This window comes from Zosterops lateralis, assembly GCF_965231275.1.
Source record: "Zosterops lateralis genome assembly, chromosome: 17".
Lineage (NCBI taxonomy): Eukaryota > Metazoa > Chordata > Aves > Passeriformes > Zosteropidae > Zosterops > Zosterops lateralis.
Genome location: NC_139777.1, coordinates 4,874,718 through 4,890,482, shown reverse-complemented (window position 1 = coordinate 4,890,482; position 15,765 = coordinate 4,874,718). Strand labels below are relative to the sequence as shown.

The following is a 15,765-nucleotide window of genomic DNA, read 5'->3' as shown; positions in this document are numbered from 1 at the left end:
GCCTGATGCCACTTGTTGCTACTTGAGCTCCATCTCAGCTGCACAGAAGCTTCCATGGGAAGAGATGTGGATCCCAGCTATGCCACCACAGGGACGGTCAGGACTTGGCAGTGGCTCCCTCCCCTTTCCTGATGATCTCCAGGTCCTCACAGTCTTGGTACATTGGCTCCTCCATGCAATCCCAGACCTCAGGGGAGAGCTCCTGCAGTTTTTCCAAGGGAAACCAGTGCACAGAGGTGTCATTGAAGGTGTCCAGGTAGCGGGGGTGACTGGGGAGGGCCATTTCCTCCACTCCTTTCAAAACCTAAAGATCATTTGGGGAGAAAGTTACAGACAATGCAAAAGCCCCATCCTGCAAAACTGAGCCAGTGAGGATGAGAATGGTGTTACATTACCCTCAGCCCCAGGATGTTCTGCAGATGTTCAACAATCCTAAAGTGATTAGTTTTATATTATACTGTCTGGGGAAAAAGGTTTTCAAAAGAACCCCCTTCTTCTTTCCAGTGGCAATTTCATTTCCTTTCTTATTAAAAGGTGTGTTGTCAACATCAAACAATAGTGTTAAACTCTTGCCTCATACCTTTGCTATGTAAGAATAATCTCTCTCCAAGATTCTGGACAGCAACCTGCAATAAGAGAAGATGTCCATGTTAGACACAACATTCCTGTGGATTTAGACAGGTTTTCTGCAAGGGGGTGGGACAGAGAAAGGGGGAGAGGGCTGAAAACTGTATGGCGAGGAAAATGCAAAAAACAGGGAAAGTGCTGTTGGAAGCAATAAAGTAGTGGGACAGAGAAGAGGAGAGCAGGGTGGGAGGCACTGAGCCTGCCCGGGGTGTGCCCAGACCTCTCCTCGATTCCTCGGAAGCTGTTCCCGATGATGACCAGCTTGGAGAGCGCCGCCGGGCTCCAGTTTCTCCACAGCAGGTTGTTGTACAGGGCCTTCCCGCAGTGCACCATGTAGAACACCGTGGCCTCGCCCTGCACGTCGTGTTTCCCCTCCTGCCCGGGAAGGGCCGAGCCCGTCACGGCCCAGCCCCGTCCGCGGATCGCGGGCAGCGTGTCCCGGCCGTGTCCTCACCTCATTCTCGGGGATCAGGCACAGCCCCAGCGCTCTCAGCACCGCCTCCTCCCGCGCTGAAAAGGCCGGGTCGAACAGGGCACAGCGGGCGGGCGGCACCTACGGGGCCAGCGCGGCGTGAGCGGGACCGGCCCGGCGCCGACCATCCCCGCTGCTCCCTCCCCGCGGTGCCGGGGCTCCCCCCGGTGCCGGGGCTCACCCGCAGCTCGTCCAGCAGCAGCAGCAGGAAGGCGAGCTGGTCCCGCGCGGCGGGGCAGCGCCCGAAGCGGCCCAGCCCGTAGCAGACGCAGCGGGCGGGCGGCTCGTCGGGGCGGCTCAGCGGGGCCCGCACGGCTCCTGCGGGCGGCGGGGTCAGCGCGGCGGGGCCGGGGCTCGCTGTCCCCGCCGTCCCCGCTGTCCCCGCACCCCCCGCGCCCCGCACTCACCGGCGCTCGCCGCCCAGAAGCCGGAGCTCAGCAGATCGTCCCTGCGGGGCAGAGCGCGGTGTTAGCGGGGCCGGGGAGAGGACACACAGACCAGGGCCGGGCACTCACCGCGCCTCTCGCAGCCGCCGCAGCATCGCTTCGGTTCCGGGGCCGCCTTCCCCTTCCTCTTCATCATTATCATCATCATCCTTATCATCCCCCTCCTGGCCCCGGCCCCGCCGCCGCCGCCGCCGCGCGCGCCCCGCTCGCCACCCGCCCTCTGCCGCCGCCATGCGCGCGGTCACGTGCGCGGTCACGGGACCGGGGGCGCGCCCGGAACCGGCGGCGGGAGCGAGCGGGGGGATCCCCCGGAGCATCCCGGAGCATCCCCGAGCCTGCCGGAGCCTCCCCGCAGCCATGGCCCGCCCCGCCGCGCCCGGCCCCGCGCCCTGGTGAGCCCCTTCCCCGCCCCGAGCCCCGGCCCCGCTCCCCCGTGCCCCGGGAGGCGCCTCCGGCCCTTCGCCCATCGCTGTCCCCGGTCCCGGGGGAGGTCTGGCAGCCCCCCGGGCTCAGCTGCTCGGGCCCTGTCTGTGGTCACTGCGGGGCCGTGCAGGGCGGGCCGGGAGCGGGTCCAGCCCCCCGAGGGGTCCTCGGAGCCGCCTTGGAGCCAACCTTGGCTCCAGAGCTGGGCTCTTCCTGCGGGAAAACTCCAGCACGAAGCTCCTTCCGACAGGAACTGACTGACAGGACGGGATGGAAAGTGTTACTGAATAGGTGCATTCCAGAAATTATTATTAGAACGGGATCACATCTTTAGGGGGACCCCGCTGCCTCCTGCTCCTCGGGAGATCTGGGGTGCAGGAACATCTGGGAGCTCTTTGGGATGCACACGGATAATAATGTGCTTCCCAAATACGGGTAATCCATCCCAAACGTGGATAATAATGTGCATCCCAAATACGGGTAATCCATCCCAAACGTGGATAATAATGTGCATCCCAAATACGGGTAATCCATCCCAAATATGGGTAATCCATCCCAAACATGGATAATAATGCGCATCCCAAACATGGGTAATCCATCCCAAACATGGATAATAATGTGCATCCCAAATATGAATAATCCATCCCAAACATGGATAATAATGTGCATCCCAAATATGGATAATCCATCCCAAACATGGATAATAATGCGCATCCCAAACATGGGTAATCCATCCCAAACATGGATAATAATAATGTGTTTCTCAATAATTATCCCGTGTGCTGAGGGCACAATATCTCACAAATCCACTTCTCCTTCTGGATATCCAAGAGGTGGTTATAGAACCTATTTTAAACTCACAAAAGTGGTCAAATTTAGTCACGAGGGACCTTTTTGGTGCTGCTTTTGGGTGTTAATTTTGGGTATGATTGTGCAAAGAATCAGGTCTCCCCATTTGCAATAACCTTTTGTTGCTCTTCTGAAGTAATAGAAAGGAGAGGGAGAAGGTGACAGTTGTCAAATACACAATCATTTCTGCCAATGTTTTTTAGGTGGAATTACTTTTTCCTTTATGATGGCTCAAAAGTGAAGGAGGAGGGGGATCCTACGAGTGCTGGGATCTGTTATTTTTACCCTTCCCAGGTAATGTCTGCTTTATTTCAGTGCCTGTAAAAGGGGGTGCTGATGGTTCTGGATCAGGAGGGGTCTGGCTTCCAGGTGATTTGGATTGATCCTCACTTAGTAGTCACAAAAGTTTTAAGATTTTTTTTAAGAAATCCCAATTATCAGTTAGCTGCAGGTGGAGCAGGGCTGGGCCCAGGGCACAGCAATGGGGTTACACTCTGCTCCCTCCCTGAGGAATGGGCCAGCACAGCCCAGGTCTGTCCTGGTGATGTCAATAAACACTCAGGAGGGATGAAAGTTCCTCTCCATAAGCCCCACGCCCTTGTGGTGCCTGGGAAAAACAATCCAATTATTTTTCTCCCAGAAATTTGCCTGTTCTACTGCGTTTGATTTATAGAATCCCAGAGGTGTTAAGGTTGGAATAAACCTTTAAAATCAAGTCCAGCCATGAACCCAGGACCTTTTTCACCATTAAACCATGTCCCCAAATGCCACACCCACACATTTTCTGAACACTGCCAGGGATGGTGACTCCACCACTGCCCTGGTGCCTTACGACCCTTTCTGTAAATTGACTTGAAATGATAATTACTTTTTATTTATACCTGAAAACAGCAATGAGATTTTATTTTTTTTTCCTGAGTTCTTTTAGTGGGAATTTAAATCCTTTTCTCCCTGGCAGACCATCCCAGAGCAGCAGGAGCTGCTGTGTGGGCAGATGGCCGGAGTTGTTCGCTGCCTCACCGAGATCTCCGGGGCTCCTCCCAGCCTCGTCCGCCTCAGGAAGATCAAGTTTGCCGTGGTGGTGGATGGAGACTTTCTGTGGGTGAGTTCAGGAGCTCTGGAGCAGTCACAGAGTGAGAACAGCCAGCGGCTGAAGGACTGGATCAGGCTAAGAGGGTTTATTTTTCAGGGTGTGGGGTGCAGCCGTAGAGCTGGGGAGGGTCCTTGCAATGCACAAATTTCATTGCAAGGTAATTTAAATTCTGTTTTCTGTGGCCTTGCAGTCACTTCAGCTTCCTGCAGAAAAATGTCAAGTAGCTCATTTCTATGCCCACATCCAAAGGGATTTGTTAAGATGTTCCTGGCTGGAAACAGAATCCCAAAATCTCAGACTGGTTTGGGTTGGAAGGGACCTTAAAGCTCGTCCAGTTCCACCCCCTGCCATGGGCAGGGACACCTTCCACTATCCCAGGCTGCTCCAAGCCCTGTCCAGCCTGGCCTTGGACACTTCCAGGGATCCAGGGGCATAACAGGGTTCCATGTGCTGCAGTTTGTAAGGACACAGTCACTGTTTGATAGTCTAATTGTTCTTTCCTTCTAACCCTCAGCATCCCCAGATCTTCATCAGTGTCCACAGACATTTTGTATATAAAGAGCAGCGTGTGGCAGTTGTGACAAAAATGCCCCAAACCATCCCCTGGGAACTAAGCTGAGGCCAGGCAGCTCTATCTAATTGGCACTGCTGCTTCTGTTTCAGCAACTCAAAAACCAAATGGAGCATCATCATAATATAAATAATGAGTTAATTTGACTGTTTTGAAGTACTTTGTTCCAGGAAAATGTTCTTAGCTATTAAAGCATCAAGTTAGGTCATCTAACGTGGGAAGTGAGTGTGTCTGAAGCGCTGCATTTCTGATATTTATTTATCCTGTCTGTGCCAGGGCTCTTGTGTGGGCATGTTTGCATTTCCTTTTCCTGTGGCTGTGATCCCGAGGGGTGTTTGCCTGAGCAGAGTTGCCTGTCCTTGTGTGAAAGCGATGAGAGTTGTTCTCACTTGTCATGCCCGAGTTCTGCCAGGCATCGTTCTCCATCCCTTGCTGTGTCTGCTGCAGGTTCTGGGCTGTGCTGTGGAGTTGCCAGACGTGAGCTGCCGGCGCCTCCTGGAGCAGCTCATGGGGCTCTTCACCTTCTACCAGGGCCCCGTGCGTGGTGCATACACGGTAACCAGGGACTGGGGACATGGGGACACAGTAACGAGGGACTGGGACATGGTAACCAGGGACTGGGGACATGGGGACACAGTAACAAGAGACTGGGACATGGTAAAGAGGGATTGGGGACACAGTAAGGAGGGACTTGGACATGGTAATGAGGGACTGGGGACATGGGGACACAGTAACAAGGGACTGGTACATGGTAACCAGGGGCTGGGGACATGAGGACACAGTAAGAAGAGACTGGGATATGGTAACCAGGGACTGGGGACATGAGGACACAGTAACAAGAGACTGGGACATGGTAAATAGGGACTGGGGACATGGGGACACAGTAATGAGGGATTGGGACGTGGTAACCAGGGACTGGGGACAAGGGGACACAGTAACGAGGGACTGGAATGTGCTAAGGAGGGACTGGGACATGGTAAAAGGGTCTGGGGCCATGGGGGCATGGTAAAGAGGGCCTGGGGACATGGTGACTTTTGGGGAGGTTTAAACACTTCCCATGGTGTCCCAGCTCTGCAGTATTCCCTTCCTCCTGCCAAGGGTCACACATCCAAGAAGTGGGACCTGGAAAAGTGAGCAGGTCATCCTTCCATTGCTCTGAGGTCCTGTGGGGTTCTGCTGAACCTTTCCCAGATGTTCACCCTAAACAGTTTTCCTTGAGGATTTTCTCCCGCCTTTTCCTGACTGTATCCCTGTCCCACATGGATTGCATCTCCCATCCTGAGTGCATGGACACTTTGCAGTGACAGTGTGGGGGTTTTTGTCACCCACAGGCATTTTCCCAGGAGGAGCTGAGCAAGGAGTGGGACAAGTACGTTGAACACATCCAAAACAACACCAGTGACCTCCACAGGATTTTCAATTCTCTCTGGCATCTGGATAAAACCAAGGTAAGAGCCTTTCCTCTGCAGAGCCTGGCTCTAGAGCTGCTCCAGTGCCACTGTGTTTGTTTATTTGCTGCTTTGAGGTTTGCCAGGATTGTGTGGCCTCACTGCCCTGGTTCTCCCTGTCCAGGTGGATCCCCTGCTCTTGCTGAAGGCAGCTCTCATCCTGCAGACGTGCCAGCGCTCTCCCCATGTCCTGGCAGGCTGCATCCTCTACAAAGGCTTGTAAGTGACCAGGAGTTCTCTGGAGGGTTAAATCCACCCTTTTCCAGGGCTTGGATCATGGAGTGCGTGCAGGGAGCAGAGCAAGGGCTCAAGGGCTGCTCTTGGTTGTTGGCAGGGACATCAGAGCTTCAGGCCAGGCAGTCCCTGTCTGTCTGTGTGTCACTGAGACTGAGTGGTTCATGGAGTCATGGGATCATGGAATGGCTTGGATTGGAAGGGATCTTAAATCCCATCCTGTTCATCCCCTGCCATGGGCAGGGGCACCTTCCACTAGCCCAAGTTGCTCCAAACCTCATCCAACCTGGCCTTGGACACTTCCAGGGATCCAGGGGCAGCCACAGCTTCTCTGTGCAACCTGTGCCAGGGCCTGACCACCCTCACAGGGAAGAATTCCTTCCTAATATCCCATCTAACCCTGCCCTCTGGCAGTTTGAATCCACTGCCCCTCTGTCCTGTCACTCCAGGCCCTTGTGAACAGTCTCTCCAAGGTTATCTGTGCTCATCACCATGAAGGAATTCAAGACTTGGGTTTTAGTAGAAATCCGCTGGTTTTGATACTTAGCAGGATGTGAGGACTTAATTTCTGAGGCTTTTTTAGGGGAAGTCACCAAGGAAAAGGGAGATGAGAGGATGTTGTGCTTTCCCAGCAGTGTTCCCTCTGCAGATGTGCAGTTCAGGGCAGGTGTGTCTGTGTGTCCCTGGGTTTGTCTGACCTGCTGGCCAGGACCACTGTCTGTACTGACAGGAAGTGCACAGGGGGTCGTCCAGGATTCCCCATGAGAAATTCCAGCTTCTTTCAATCAAAGATGACTGAATGACTTCAAGGAAAGCCCCCAAGGTGGACTTGAAAGACAGGAGGTGGGGAATTCCGAGAATTCCTTGGCAGCAGCACTCAAGTGCCATTTTTCTTTGGCATGAATTGTTCCAGTGATACCTTTTACGAGCACTGGAAATGTGCCACAGAGAGAGCATCTGCCAGGGAGTGACCTCATAGCTGCAGGCAGGACACTGGAATGAGTCACTGCAGCACCTGAGAGTGCAGGGACCTGGACATTTGACTTGAGGAGGGACTTGGGAGCCTTGTCCTGCGCCAGGGTGGGTCACCTTGTGCCTCTGGTCTGTCTGGTAGAGATATTTTGTCACCAAGTGTCATCAGAGTTCTCTGAACCAATGATCTGTAAGTTCCCTCTCAAGCCAAACCATCCTGTGCTTCTCTGACTTTGCTTTGTCCTTTCAGGATTGTGAGCACCCAGCTGCCACCTGCACTCACTGCCAAAGTCCTCCTGCAGGGCAGCGAGTCCCCAGGCCAGGTATGGTTCTGAACACATTCCCTGCAAGCAGATTCCTGTAAGGATCTGGTGTGGCAGCTCTTGTCACACAGATCTGGCATGTGTCACCACAGAGAAGGACAAATATTGGTGCTGATGCTTAAAGCTTTTATTAGTTATGATTGAAAAAGGTTCCAATATTTCTGCATTAGGATTTAGCTTTTTTTTCCCTCCAGTCTTGACTTACTGAATTCAGGATTTCTCATTTATGTAATGTTTTGACTGGCTTTTTACACAAGTTTTGGTATTTACTGGGAAATCCACCAAATGAATATTTAAAAGGGACAAACAGCAGTTTTCATTTGCTTTAAAACTTGTCAAAAGTTATTATTCATATGATCAAGATCTTCTGTAAAAAAGCCATCATTATGCAGATATGAAGGCAGCCTTTGCTGTTCTTCTGCTTGAATGAAGGGAGTTTCTGTGCCCTGAGCAGGTGGTGATGATAAATCTGGGCTCTGTCCTGACTTTTAGCTGTATTTTGGATCTTGGGAAGGTCCCCTTGGCTTTTAGAGCTCCCTTAGGACCAAAACCCTTCCCAGCACCAAACAGTCCCAGTATTTTCTGGGGATTGGTGGGGGATCTTCTGTGGCCATGGGGGACTGGGAGGGTGACAGAGGTGTCCTGGTGTCCCTGACCCATCCACAGAGCTGATTCTTGGCTTTTGTTGCAGAACAAGCCCGGAGCTGAGGAGCCACAGGAGCGTGGTGAGCATCCAGCTGCATCCTATGGTTTGCCTTCCCTGCATGGGAGCACAAGCTGGTTCTCTGGGATTCACATCCAAGCTGTGCTGGGTGCTGGAGTATCTCCAGAATATCCCAGAGGGTGTTGCTGCCACCAGCCAGCCTGTGCTGTGTGATCAGAACCAGCTGCTTCTGCTGGGTTTGCTCTTTTTGGGTTTTATTCCAGTTCTGCAGATTCCCAGCCATGCCTGCCTAAATTCCAGTTCCCCATGTGGCCACTTGGCCACTGCCAGGCCCTGACAACAGATGGCTGGTGCTTGCAGTCCAAACCTCCAGCCATCCCCTCTCAGCATCAGTGTGGAGATGATCTGCCAGGGTGGAAAGACCGAGGGGAAATTTATCCGTGTCAGGGATGAAGGGTACGAGCAGGATGGGAAAAGGCTGCCCAGCTCAGTTGGGATGCAGGATCATGGCAGGCCTGTGGTCCTGCAGAAGCGTTTGGGCTGATGAGATTTGGTTTCTATTTTTAAGCTGGGATATGTTTGTTGAATCCTCACCCCTCCCCTGCTCTTGCAGAGTCTGTGCTGCCGCCGGGCGTCCGAATCATCCCGGTGTTCCTGACAGGAGAGGAGCTCTCCGTGCTCAGGGACTTCCCAGTGGAGTGGATGGCCAGGTAGGAAAGCAGCCTGGCCCAGAGGCAGGATTTGCAGCAGAATTCCCGTGTCCATATCCCTGCTGTGAGCAGCCTGGAGCAGAGCTGCTTGCCCAGACCACAGCACTGCTTTGTGGACAAGGCAGGGACATTCCCAGGAGCCTGCAGTGTAAGATTCCCAGGCTTTTCACCTGTGTGAGACCTCAGCCCATCCTTTTCCCATGTTTCTTTGTAGCAAGGGATGGATCAGCCATTGATCAGTGCCAGGAGCCAATGGGGTTATCAGCTATGGGATAACTCCACACAGATCCTGCTCAGTGTTTAATCCGATTGTCATCTCCCACTAGGTCACCCATGTCCCCAGCAGGCCCCAGAGGAGAGGAGAGTGCTCTCTGCTCCCAGGCAGTTCTAGAATCAACAGGAGCTCATGAAAACCAAGCCCTGGATGGAATCTCTGGGCAGGAGTCCCATGAGGACACTTCAGGCACACCCACAGGAGATGCTGTGCAGCTGGGCAGCCCTGCAAGTCCTCTGATGGACTTCTCTGGGATGGGAGACGGCACAAGGAATTCTCCAGCCGCAAACCTGAGTGGAGCAGGCAGTGAAAGCTCAGAGCTCAGCAGGAAAACATCCTTTTCCCCAGGGAGTGACACAGAGCAGCTCCGAAGCCCGTCCTCACTTCAGACTGAATGTGCTTGGACTACAGGTCCATACCTGGAAGGCTTTTCCTTTCCCAACCCTTACTCCTGGGAACATGAAAGCCAGGACAAGAGAGAATCCCCTACAGATTCTGATGTTGGTCACTGTGCTCCCCAAAATTCCCTTTCAGTCAGCCACAGTCCAGCTGTTCCCTCTCCTGCCCGGGAGCTAAACAGAACAAAATCCAGTGAGCAGAACAAGCCAAGGACTGTGAGCCAGGACCGTGTGTCTGGAGGAAGTGACAGTACAGCTGGTGATCACGTTTGGGGCTTGGACTGTCCAGGCCCTGCTGGACACACACAGCTCCAGAGCAGGAGGCAGCTGCTCATCCCAGGCCTTCAGGAAACTCTGCCCAGTGACCCTGCAGGGGATAGGCCATGTCCCAGCAGAAGGGATGAGCCAGCCCAGCTGAGCCTCTACGTTCACAGCATCCAGGGCTTGGTGCTGTCGCTGCTGGCTGAGGAGCAGCTGTGCCAGGACCGCGGCGCCGTGGAGGATGTGGTGAGTGGGAAAGCTCTGCCCCACTGCTGGGGGTCACAGCTGAGGAGGGAACATTGAATGGTGCTCCCCATCCCTCCATCACCTGCTCCGAGCTGTGCCGGGCTCGGGGCTCGGCAGGCACGGCTGCGTGGGAGCTGTCGGAGCAGGGACAGCCGCGTCTCACAGGCGGCTCCCGGTGCTGCTGTTGTCTGGCAGTGCCGGCACCGGAGCAGAGCGCGTGGGTGTGACAGACAGCCACGGGCTGCCAGGGGCCTGCGCTGGAGCTGGGATTTGCTGGGGATCCCCCAGCAGGTCGGTGTTTTTTGGGAAGTGAGGTGGGTTCTGTGTAAACCCCTGCCCTGCCCGTCACTGCCTCTCTCTCTCAGGGAGCACCGCAGGTGAGGCTGGCAGCAGGTCCTGGAGAGGTTCCCTTGGCTGTGGGAGCCTCCAGGCTGCTCCCTGGGGCTCAGGAGAGGGATGCCATGTGGGTAACACCAGAGCAATCCCAAATTTCCCTGTGGTGGGGTTTGGGTGCCCAGGCTCCCCTGTGAGCAGAGCTAATGGGGTTGCAGGGGCAGGATGTGTTGGCTCCCCATCTTTCCCAGGAAGCATCAGCTGCAGAGCTGCTGCATGGCCTCTGCCTCCCTACCAGCAGCTGAGTCAAAGCTGCAGAGCCCTGTTTGATATGCCAGTTGCCATAGGAACAACCTAATTTCCTTACCCAGCCAGACTGTAAGGTGGAGGGAAGCTCAGACTAATGCAGAGCCTCAAGGTTGCTCCTTCCCCTCGGAGCTGTGGGACACCTGGGGCCCTGGGAGCTGGGGAATGTCTGCTCTGCACAGCAGGGCTGATGTGCCTGAGTTGGGATTGCTGCCAAATCAGCTGAGCCTGGAGGTGCAACCAGGCACCTTTGCACCAGACATGGCACTTTGTCCCCTCTCTGCTCATCTGGAGCAGCAGGGGGGACACAGGCAGGTGGGAATTGTCATGCTGGGGAGAGGAATCCCTATTGCACAGGGATGGCACAGGCCATTTTCCTTGATGTCTTGCCTTGGGGCTGACAAGCTCTCAATTCCATTCAGGTTCCTCTTTTCCCAAACGTGCTGCTTCCATCTCACATACCCTTGTTTTGGATCTCACCAAAACTGCACTGTCACACAGCTTGGATTTCAGCTGTGACTGGGCTCTTCTGCTGCACCCTCCCGTGGGTGCAGGTGTGTTATCCCTCAGGAGAGGTGCCCTGCATGTCCCATAGTCCCAGGAGGAAGGGCAGTGTCTGAGGAGGTGCAGCTGGGCTCTGCTGCTGGTGGATTTGAGGCACAACCTCGGCTCATCCCTCCCTTTGTTTATCTGTAGGTTAAAAATGACCCTCAGCTCTCAGGGATGTCAAAGCTGGGGTATAATTAATGTTTTTTTGAATGCTTTGAGGCCCCCAAATTACACCAAAGAAGGGTAAAATATGCTACTTGTGCAGCTGTGAGCCTCTGGGAGGGCGGGTTCCATCCCAGACTTTCTCTGTAGAGTGGGAGGCTCTTGGCCTCGCCTCCTGCTGCTCTTTAGGTCTTATCCCTCCTTTTCACTGCACAGAGAGGAAAATCTGTGCTGTGACAGGGGTCAAGGGTAGGCCAGGCACTGCAGTCCTGCTGAACAAAGGCTTGATCCTCTCCCCAGTAGGGCAAAGCGCATTGGCAGGATGAGGATTATGGAGTTAATCTTCCCAGGAGTAGTGGAGGACCCCTGCCTGTGCCCTGCCTGTGCCCAGGGAGCCTCAGCATGATCAGGGCCTCTGGGCTACTGAAAATCCATCCAGAACAGCAGCTTGGCACTCATTCAGTGCTTTGTTGTGTGTGTTTGTGCTGCCCGGTGTAAGCAAAGGAATGTCCCTTGCTGGGGCTGTAAATCATGTGAAATGAGCCCTGGAGAGTAATAGTTGATGGTAAATTAATGGGGCCTTGCATTTTCCTGTAATTAGTAGCATCAGGTGGCTTAATGGCTGATTTTCAGGTTGGAGGACCCTTTTGTGAGTCAGAGATCTCCAGACTGGTTTGGGTTGGGGAGGGACCTTAAAGCCCATCCTGTTCCAACCCCTGCCATGAGCAGGGACAGCTCCCACTGGACCAGGTTGCTCCGAGCCCCATCACTGCCTTGGGAGCTCTGTGACTTGTCTGCTTCCCTCTGTGCCCAAATTTCCCAGCCATTCTAGGTGGGAGCCTGGACAGCAGAGCAAGGAAGAGTCCAGTCTTGTCTGGTCCTTGTATCACCTGAACTCTCTCCAGAACCTCCTTGAGGCAAGGTGAGGCACAGGTGAGGCTCTGAGCTTTTCCTTTCCCTCTGCCTGCAGTACCACAGCAGCCTGGCCTCCCTAAACGGCCTTGAGGTTCACCTGAGGGAGACTCTGCCCAAGGACTCCTCAGCCTCAGCCAGGACAAACTACAGCTTCACACACTATGACTGTGTCCAGAATGTCCTGACAGGTGAGCCTTCATCTTCAGGGACTGCAGGAGGGAAGAGTGAGGAGGATGGGGGTTATGGGAGCCTTTTCTCACACCTCAGACACTTTCTCAGGGGCATTTCTCAGCAGAGCTCCCACCACAGAGCCCAGATTGAAGGCCATGTTGGGGGAGCTTTGTCTCTTGAAATTGAGGGTGTCCCCAGGGTCTGTGGTGAGCTCCAGAGCCTTTTCCTGCTCAGTGAACACTGCAGAGTTGGTTTTTAACCCCTTTTCTCCTGTTCTGCAGCCAACTTGCCCCACACCCCCGGGCCCCTGGACCGGCACTTCCTGAGAGCAGCCACACTCATCCACTCTGACTTCAACCAGCTCCCCACGGCCTCAGAAGTGATCATCAGGTAAGGGATGCTCACAGCCCTCCTGTCCCAGGCTCAGGGGTGGTCACAGAAGGGCAGAACCCCTTTCCTGGCTGGGTTTTGACACAGGTTGTGACCACACCCAAGGACCAGCCACATTTGCTTTGACTTGTGGGTTCCTTCAGTGGCACCAGGAGGGTGGACTGAGGGCACAGCTGAGTGGTGCCATGGCTTGGATTAAGATGCAACACTCACACAGCTGCCAGTTCCTGGCACCATAAGGTTCTAAGACGCAGTTTTAAATTTAGCTGTTCCTAATAAATTTGTGTCTCGGCAGGGAGCCAAAGGCGCCCAGAATTGGCAACCTAGATATTGTTTTCTTGCACGGCTTATTGGGCTGGAAGCACACTGTGATGTGCATGGCAAACTCAATTGTGATGCACCAGGCTGGATGGTCTTATCACAGCCAGAGCCCTTCCCAAAATGCGGAGTGTTTCCAAATCCAGAGCCCTTCCCCAGGCCACAGCTGAAGTGGACACTCCTTTCCTCAGCTGAGCTGGGAGTGCACACATTTCACCCACCTGGTCCTGCTTGTTTGTCCAAAACATGATGAAATAAAGATGCTCCTGGGAATTACACAGTTTCACTGCTCTGGCACCGCTTGCCAAGGGAATGTGAATCACACACTTCAGTGCTGGAGAACTCCTTGTTTAGCATGAGCTTTGCTGGCTCCTTAAATCTAATCCTAAACTGACTGGCTAAACTGGCGTGTTCTCTGTTACCCCGAAAAAAGCAACTCCATGTGTGAATCAGCCTGAGTAACAAGATGACTAAAACTGCTTTCTTTATGGAGAGTTGTCACAGAAGGGTGTCAGCAAACATAGCAGTTGCTGCTTTCCTTCTTTGAGGAGGAATCCAGGGTCCTTGGCTTTGCTCCCTGCCAGTCCTCCTGCAGGGAATACTCAGGGAAGGGGGATTCTTAGCCTTAATTAATGTTTTTAATCACAGCTTTGGTGGTGACTGAATCTGACTCTTGTCTGAGCTTCATCACACCCGTGATGTGGTTCCTGCTGTGCTGGGATTTGGTTGTGGCCAGCAGCAGTGAGGGAGGAGGAATATTGGGCACAAGGAGTGTTCCAGGCTCGTGGTGTCCTGGGCTGGGCTGGCAGCAAGGGGAATCTCTGGAGTGTGGCCATACACAGAATCCCAGAATCATTAAGTTTGGAAAAGCCCTTCTAGACCATCGTGTCCAACTTGTGACCAGTCCCCACCTTGTCACCCAGTCCAGAGCACTGAGTTGCACTCTGTCACAGGTTGGATTTGATGGTCTTGGAGGTCTTTTCCAAACTAAATGATTTTGTGATATCCCACTTTCCCTTTTAAGGATGCCAGCACCCTTTAGAAAGAGAGTCTGGTTCCCTGTGGCCTTCAGGGGTTTGGTGCTTGTTCAGCTCCATGTTCCCATGCTGAGACACCTGAAAGTCCCTCTCAAAACTTGGGAGCCCAGTGCCCAGCTGTGAATCTTGCCCAGAGCTGTCAGTCTGACCCTTGCCTTTCCCTGCCCCTCCAGGAATGCCTCCACAGCCGTGTATGCCTGCAGGAATCCTGTCCAGGAGACCTACTTCCAGCAGCTGGGAGCTCCACTCCGCAACTCAGGCGTCCCCAACCCACACGACAGTGCCTTCAGCCTGCCCAGCAAGGCCAAGCAGAAGCTGCTGAAGCATGGGGTGAACCTGCTGTGAGCTGCTGTGCTCAAACAGCTCAGCTCTGTGGAATGTTCATCTCCAGTAAGGAAAATCTCAGCTGTTTGTGCCCAAAGAGGCAGGAGGCCCTGCCCTGTCTCTGTGGGGTCTCCAACCTGCCTGGCCCTGAGGAAGGGACACTCCTTGCCCTGTCCTGCAGCACGTTTTGGGCCAGTGCAGTGTCACTGACAGCATTTACCAAAGACTGGACAGAACATAGCGTCTTGGGGCACTTGGTTTACATGGACTTTACAGGGACTCTCTTGGTGCTCTGCAGACTCCCCATGTGCCTTGATGTGAGGTAAAGCCTCACCTTGCTCTGAGTTACACAGCCCCCTGGGCAATGCTGGCTTTCAGAGATGTCAGTCAGCCACTGTCTGTGCCTGCACTTGCCCTGGTCAGACTTTGGCTTTATTTATATCCCTTAATCCATGGGAATGATCCTGCCATGACCTAGTGCCTTACCTTGGTTAGCAGTGCCTGCCTGTTCTCACACAGGAGCAGAACAATCCCATTTCAGAGCTCACAATCCCCCTTTGGGTGCTCCCAGGAGGTTTTTATGCCATAGGTGACTCTGGAGGGATGTCCCTGTCCCTCCACACCTCCCTGGTCAGTGATGGTCCAGCCCAGCCCTGCCCTCCTTGTGCCCACCTGGCACACAGGGGCTGGGTGATGGTGGTGTGAGTGTCCCTCAGCCTTGTGCTCCCTCTCCTGCTCTTACTGCTCCATTTGCCTACAATCTGCAGACCCTGAGGTTGCCTCTTAGCTGATTGTGCTGGTTTTTTTAGGGACCAAAGAGGTTTTGTATCCCCTCAGCAGCTGTTCCCTTCTTCCTCTGACAGTGTTCCCAGTCAGTGGTGGCCAGGGGAGCTGTGGTGGTGGCTGCTTAGACTGAGGGATGGATACCTGTTTGCTGGGCTGGAACCTGCTGCTGGTGCAGACACACCCCTCCATGTGACTGTGGAAATAAAGGAGTCTCCAAGACTCATCCCAGCACTGTGTGTCAGCAGCCAGAGTCACGCTGTTGTCATGTTTGTGGTTCCTGGTGTGATGGGCTGGGTTGTGGGAGCTGTTCTCTGTTTAGCTCCATGCCAAGGGTGGTTCCTGCAGTGGTGGGGTTGAACAGGCAGAGCCTGTTGGTTCAATCATTCCTGCAGAGCAGCTGCTTGGAAGCTTCCTGAGGGATTGATGAGTGACTGGTGTCACCAAGAGATGGTGAGCAGACATG

The 15,765-nt window shown here is 54.0% G+C and overlaps 2 protein-coding genes across 2 annotated transcripts; one reads left to right on the top strand and one right to left on the bottom strand.

The window, feature by feature from the left end:
- Positions 1–89: 89 nt before the first annotated feature.
- On the bottom strand, positions 90–1,778 carry SRRD (SRR1 domain containing; the record flags this gene model as incomplete). Its single annotated transcript, XM_083873867.1, has 7 exons — positions 90–304; positions 581–626; positions 848–1,002; positions 1,082–1,180; positions 1,281–1,417; positions 1,507–1,547; positions 1,615–1,778. 7 exons carry the CDS (start codon positions 1,776–1,778, stop codon positions 98–100), a joined length of 849 nt encoding a protein of 282 aa, XP_083729993.1. The 3' UTR covers positions 90–97.
- A 90-nt stretch (positions 1,779–1,868) lies between these two features.
- HPS4 (HPS4 biogenesis of lysosomal organelles complex 3 subunit 2) lies at positions 1,869–14,547 on the top strand. The gene is made up of 13 exons (XM_083874110.1): positions 1,869–1,937; positions 3,021–3,111; positions 3,776–3,919; positions 4,929–5,036; positions 5,813–5,929; positions 6,054–6,148; positions 7,386–7,458; positions 8,150–8,183; positions 8,736–8,832; positions 9,159–10,011; positions 12,332–12,464; positions 12,729–12,837; positions 14,366–14,547. Exons 1-13 carry the CDS (start codon positions 1,903–1,905, stop codon positions 14,535–14,537), a joined length of 2,061 nt encoding a protein of 686 aa, XP_083730236.1. The 5' UTR covers positions 1,869–1,902; the 3' UTR covers positions 14,538–14,547.
- The last annotated feature ends 1,218 nt before the right edge of the window (positions 14,548–15,765 follow it).

Excerpts from the sequence above, each read along its gene's own strand:
- HPS4 (XM_083874110.1), top strand. The coding sequence starts at position 1,903 with ATGGCCCGCCCCGCCGCGCCCGGCCCCGCGCCCTG. Across the intron at positions 3,112-3,775 it reads GTTATTTTTACCCTTCCCAG|ACCATCCCAGAGCAGCAGGA; the intron begins GTAATGTCTGCT and ends TCTCCCTGGCAG. Across the intron at positions 6,149-7,385 it reads TGCATCCTCTACAAAGGCTT|GATTGTGAGCACCCAGCTGC; the intron begins GTAAGTGACCAG and ends TTGTCCTTTCAG.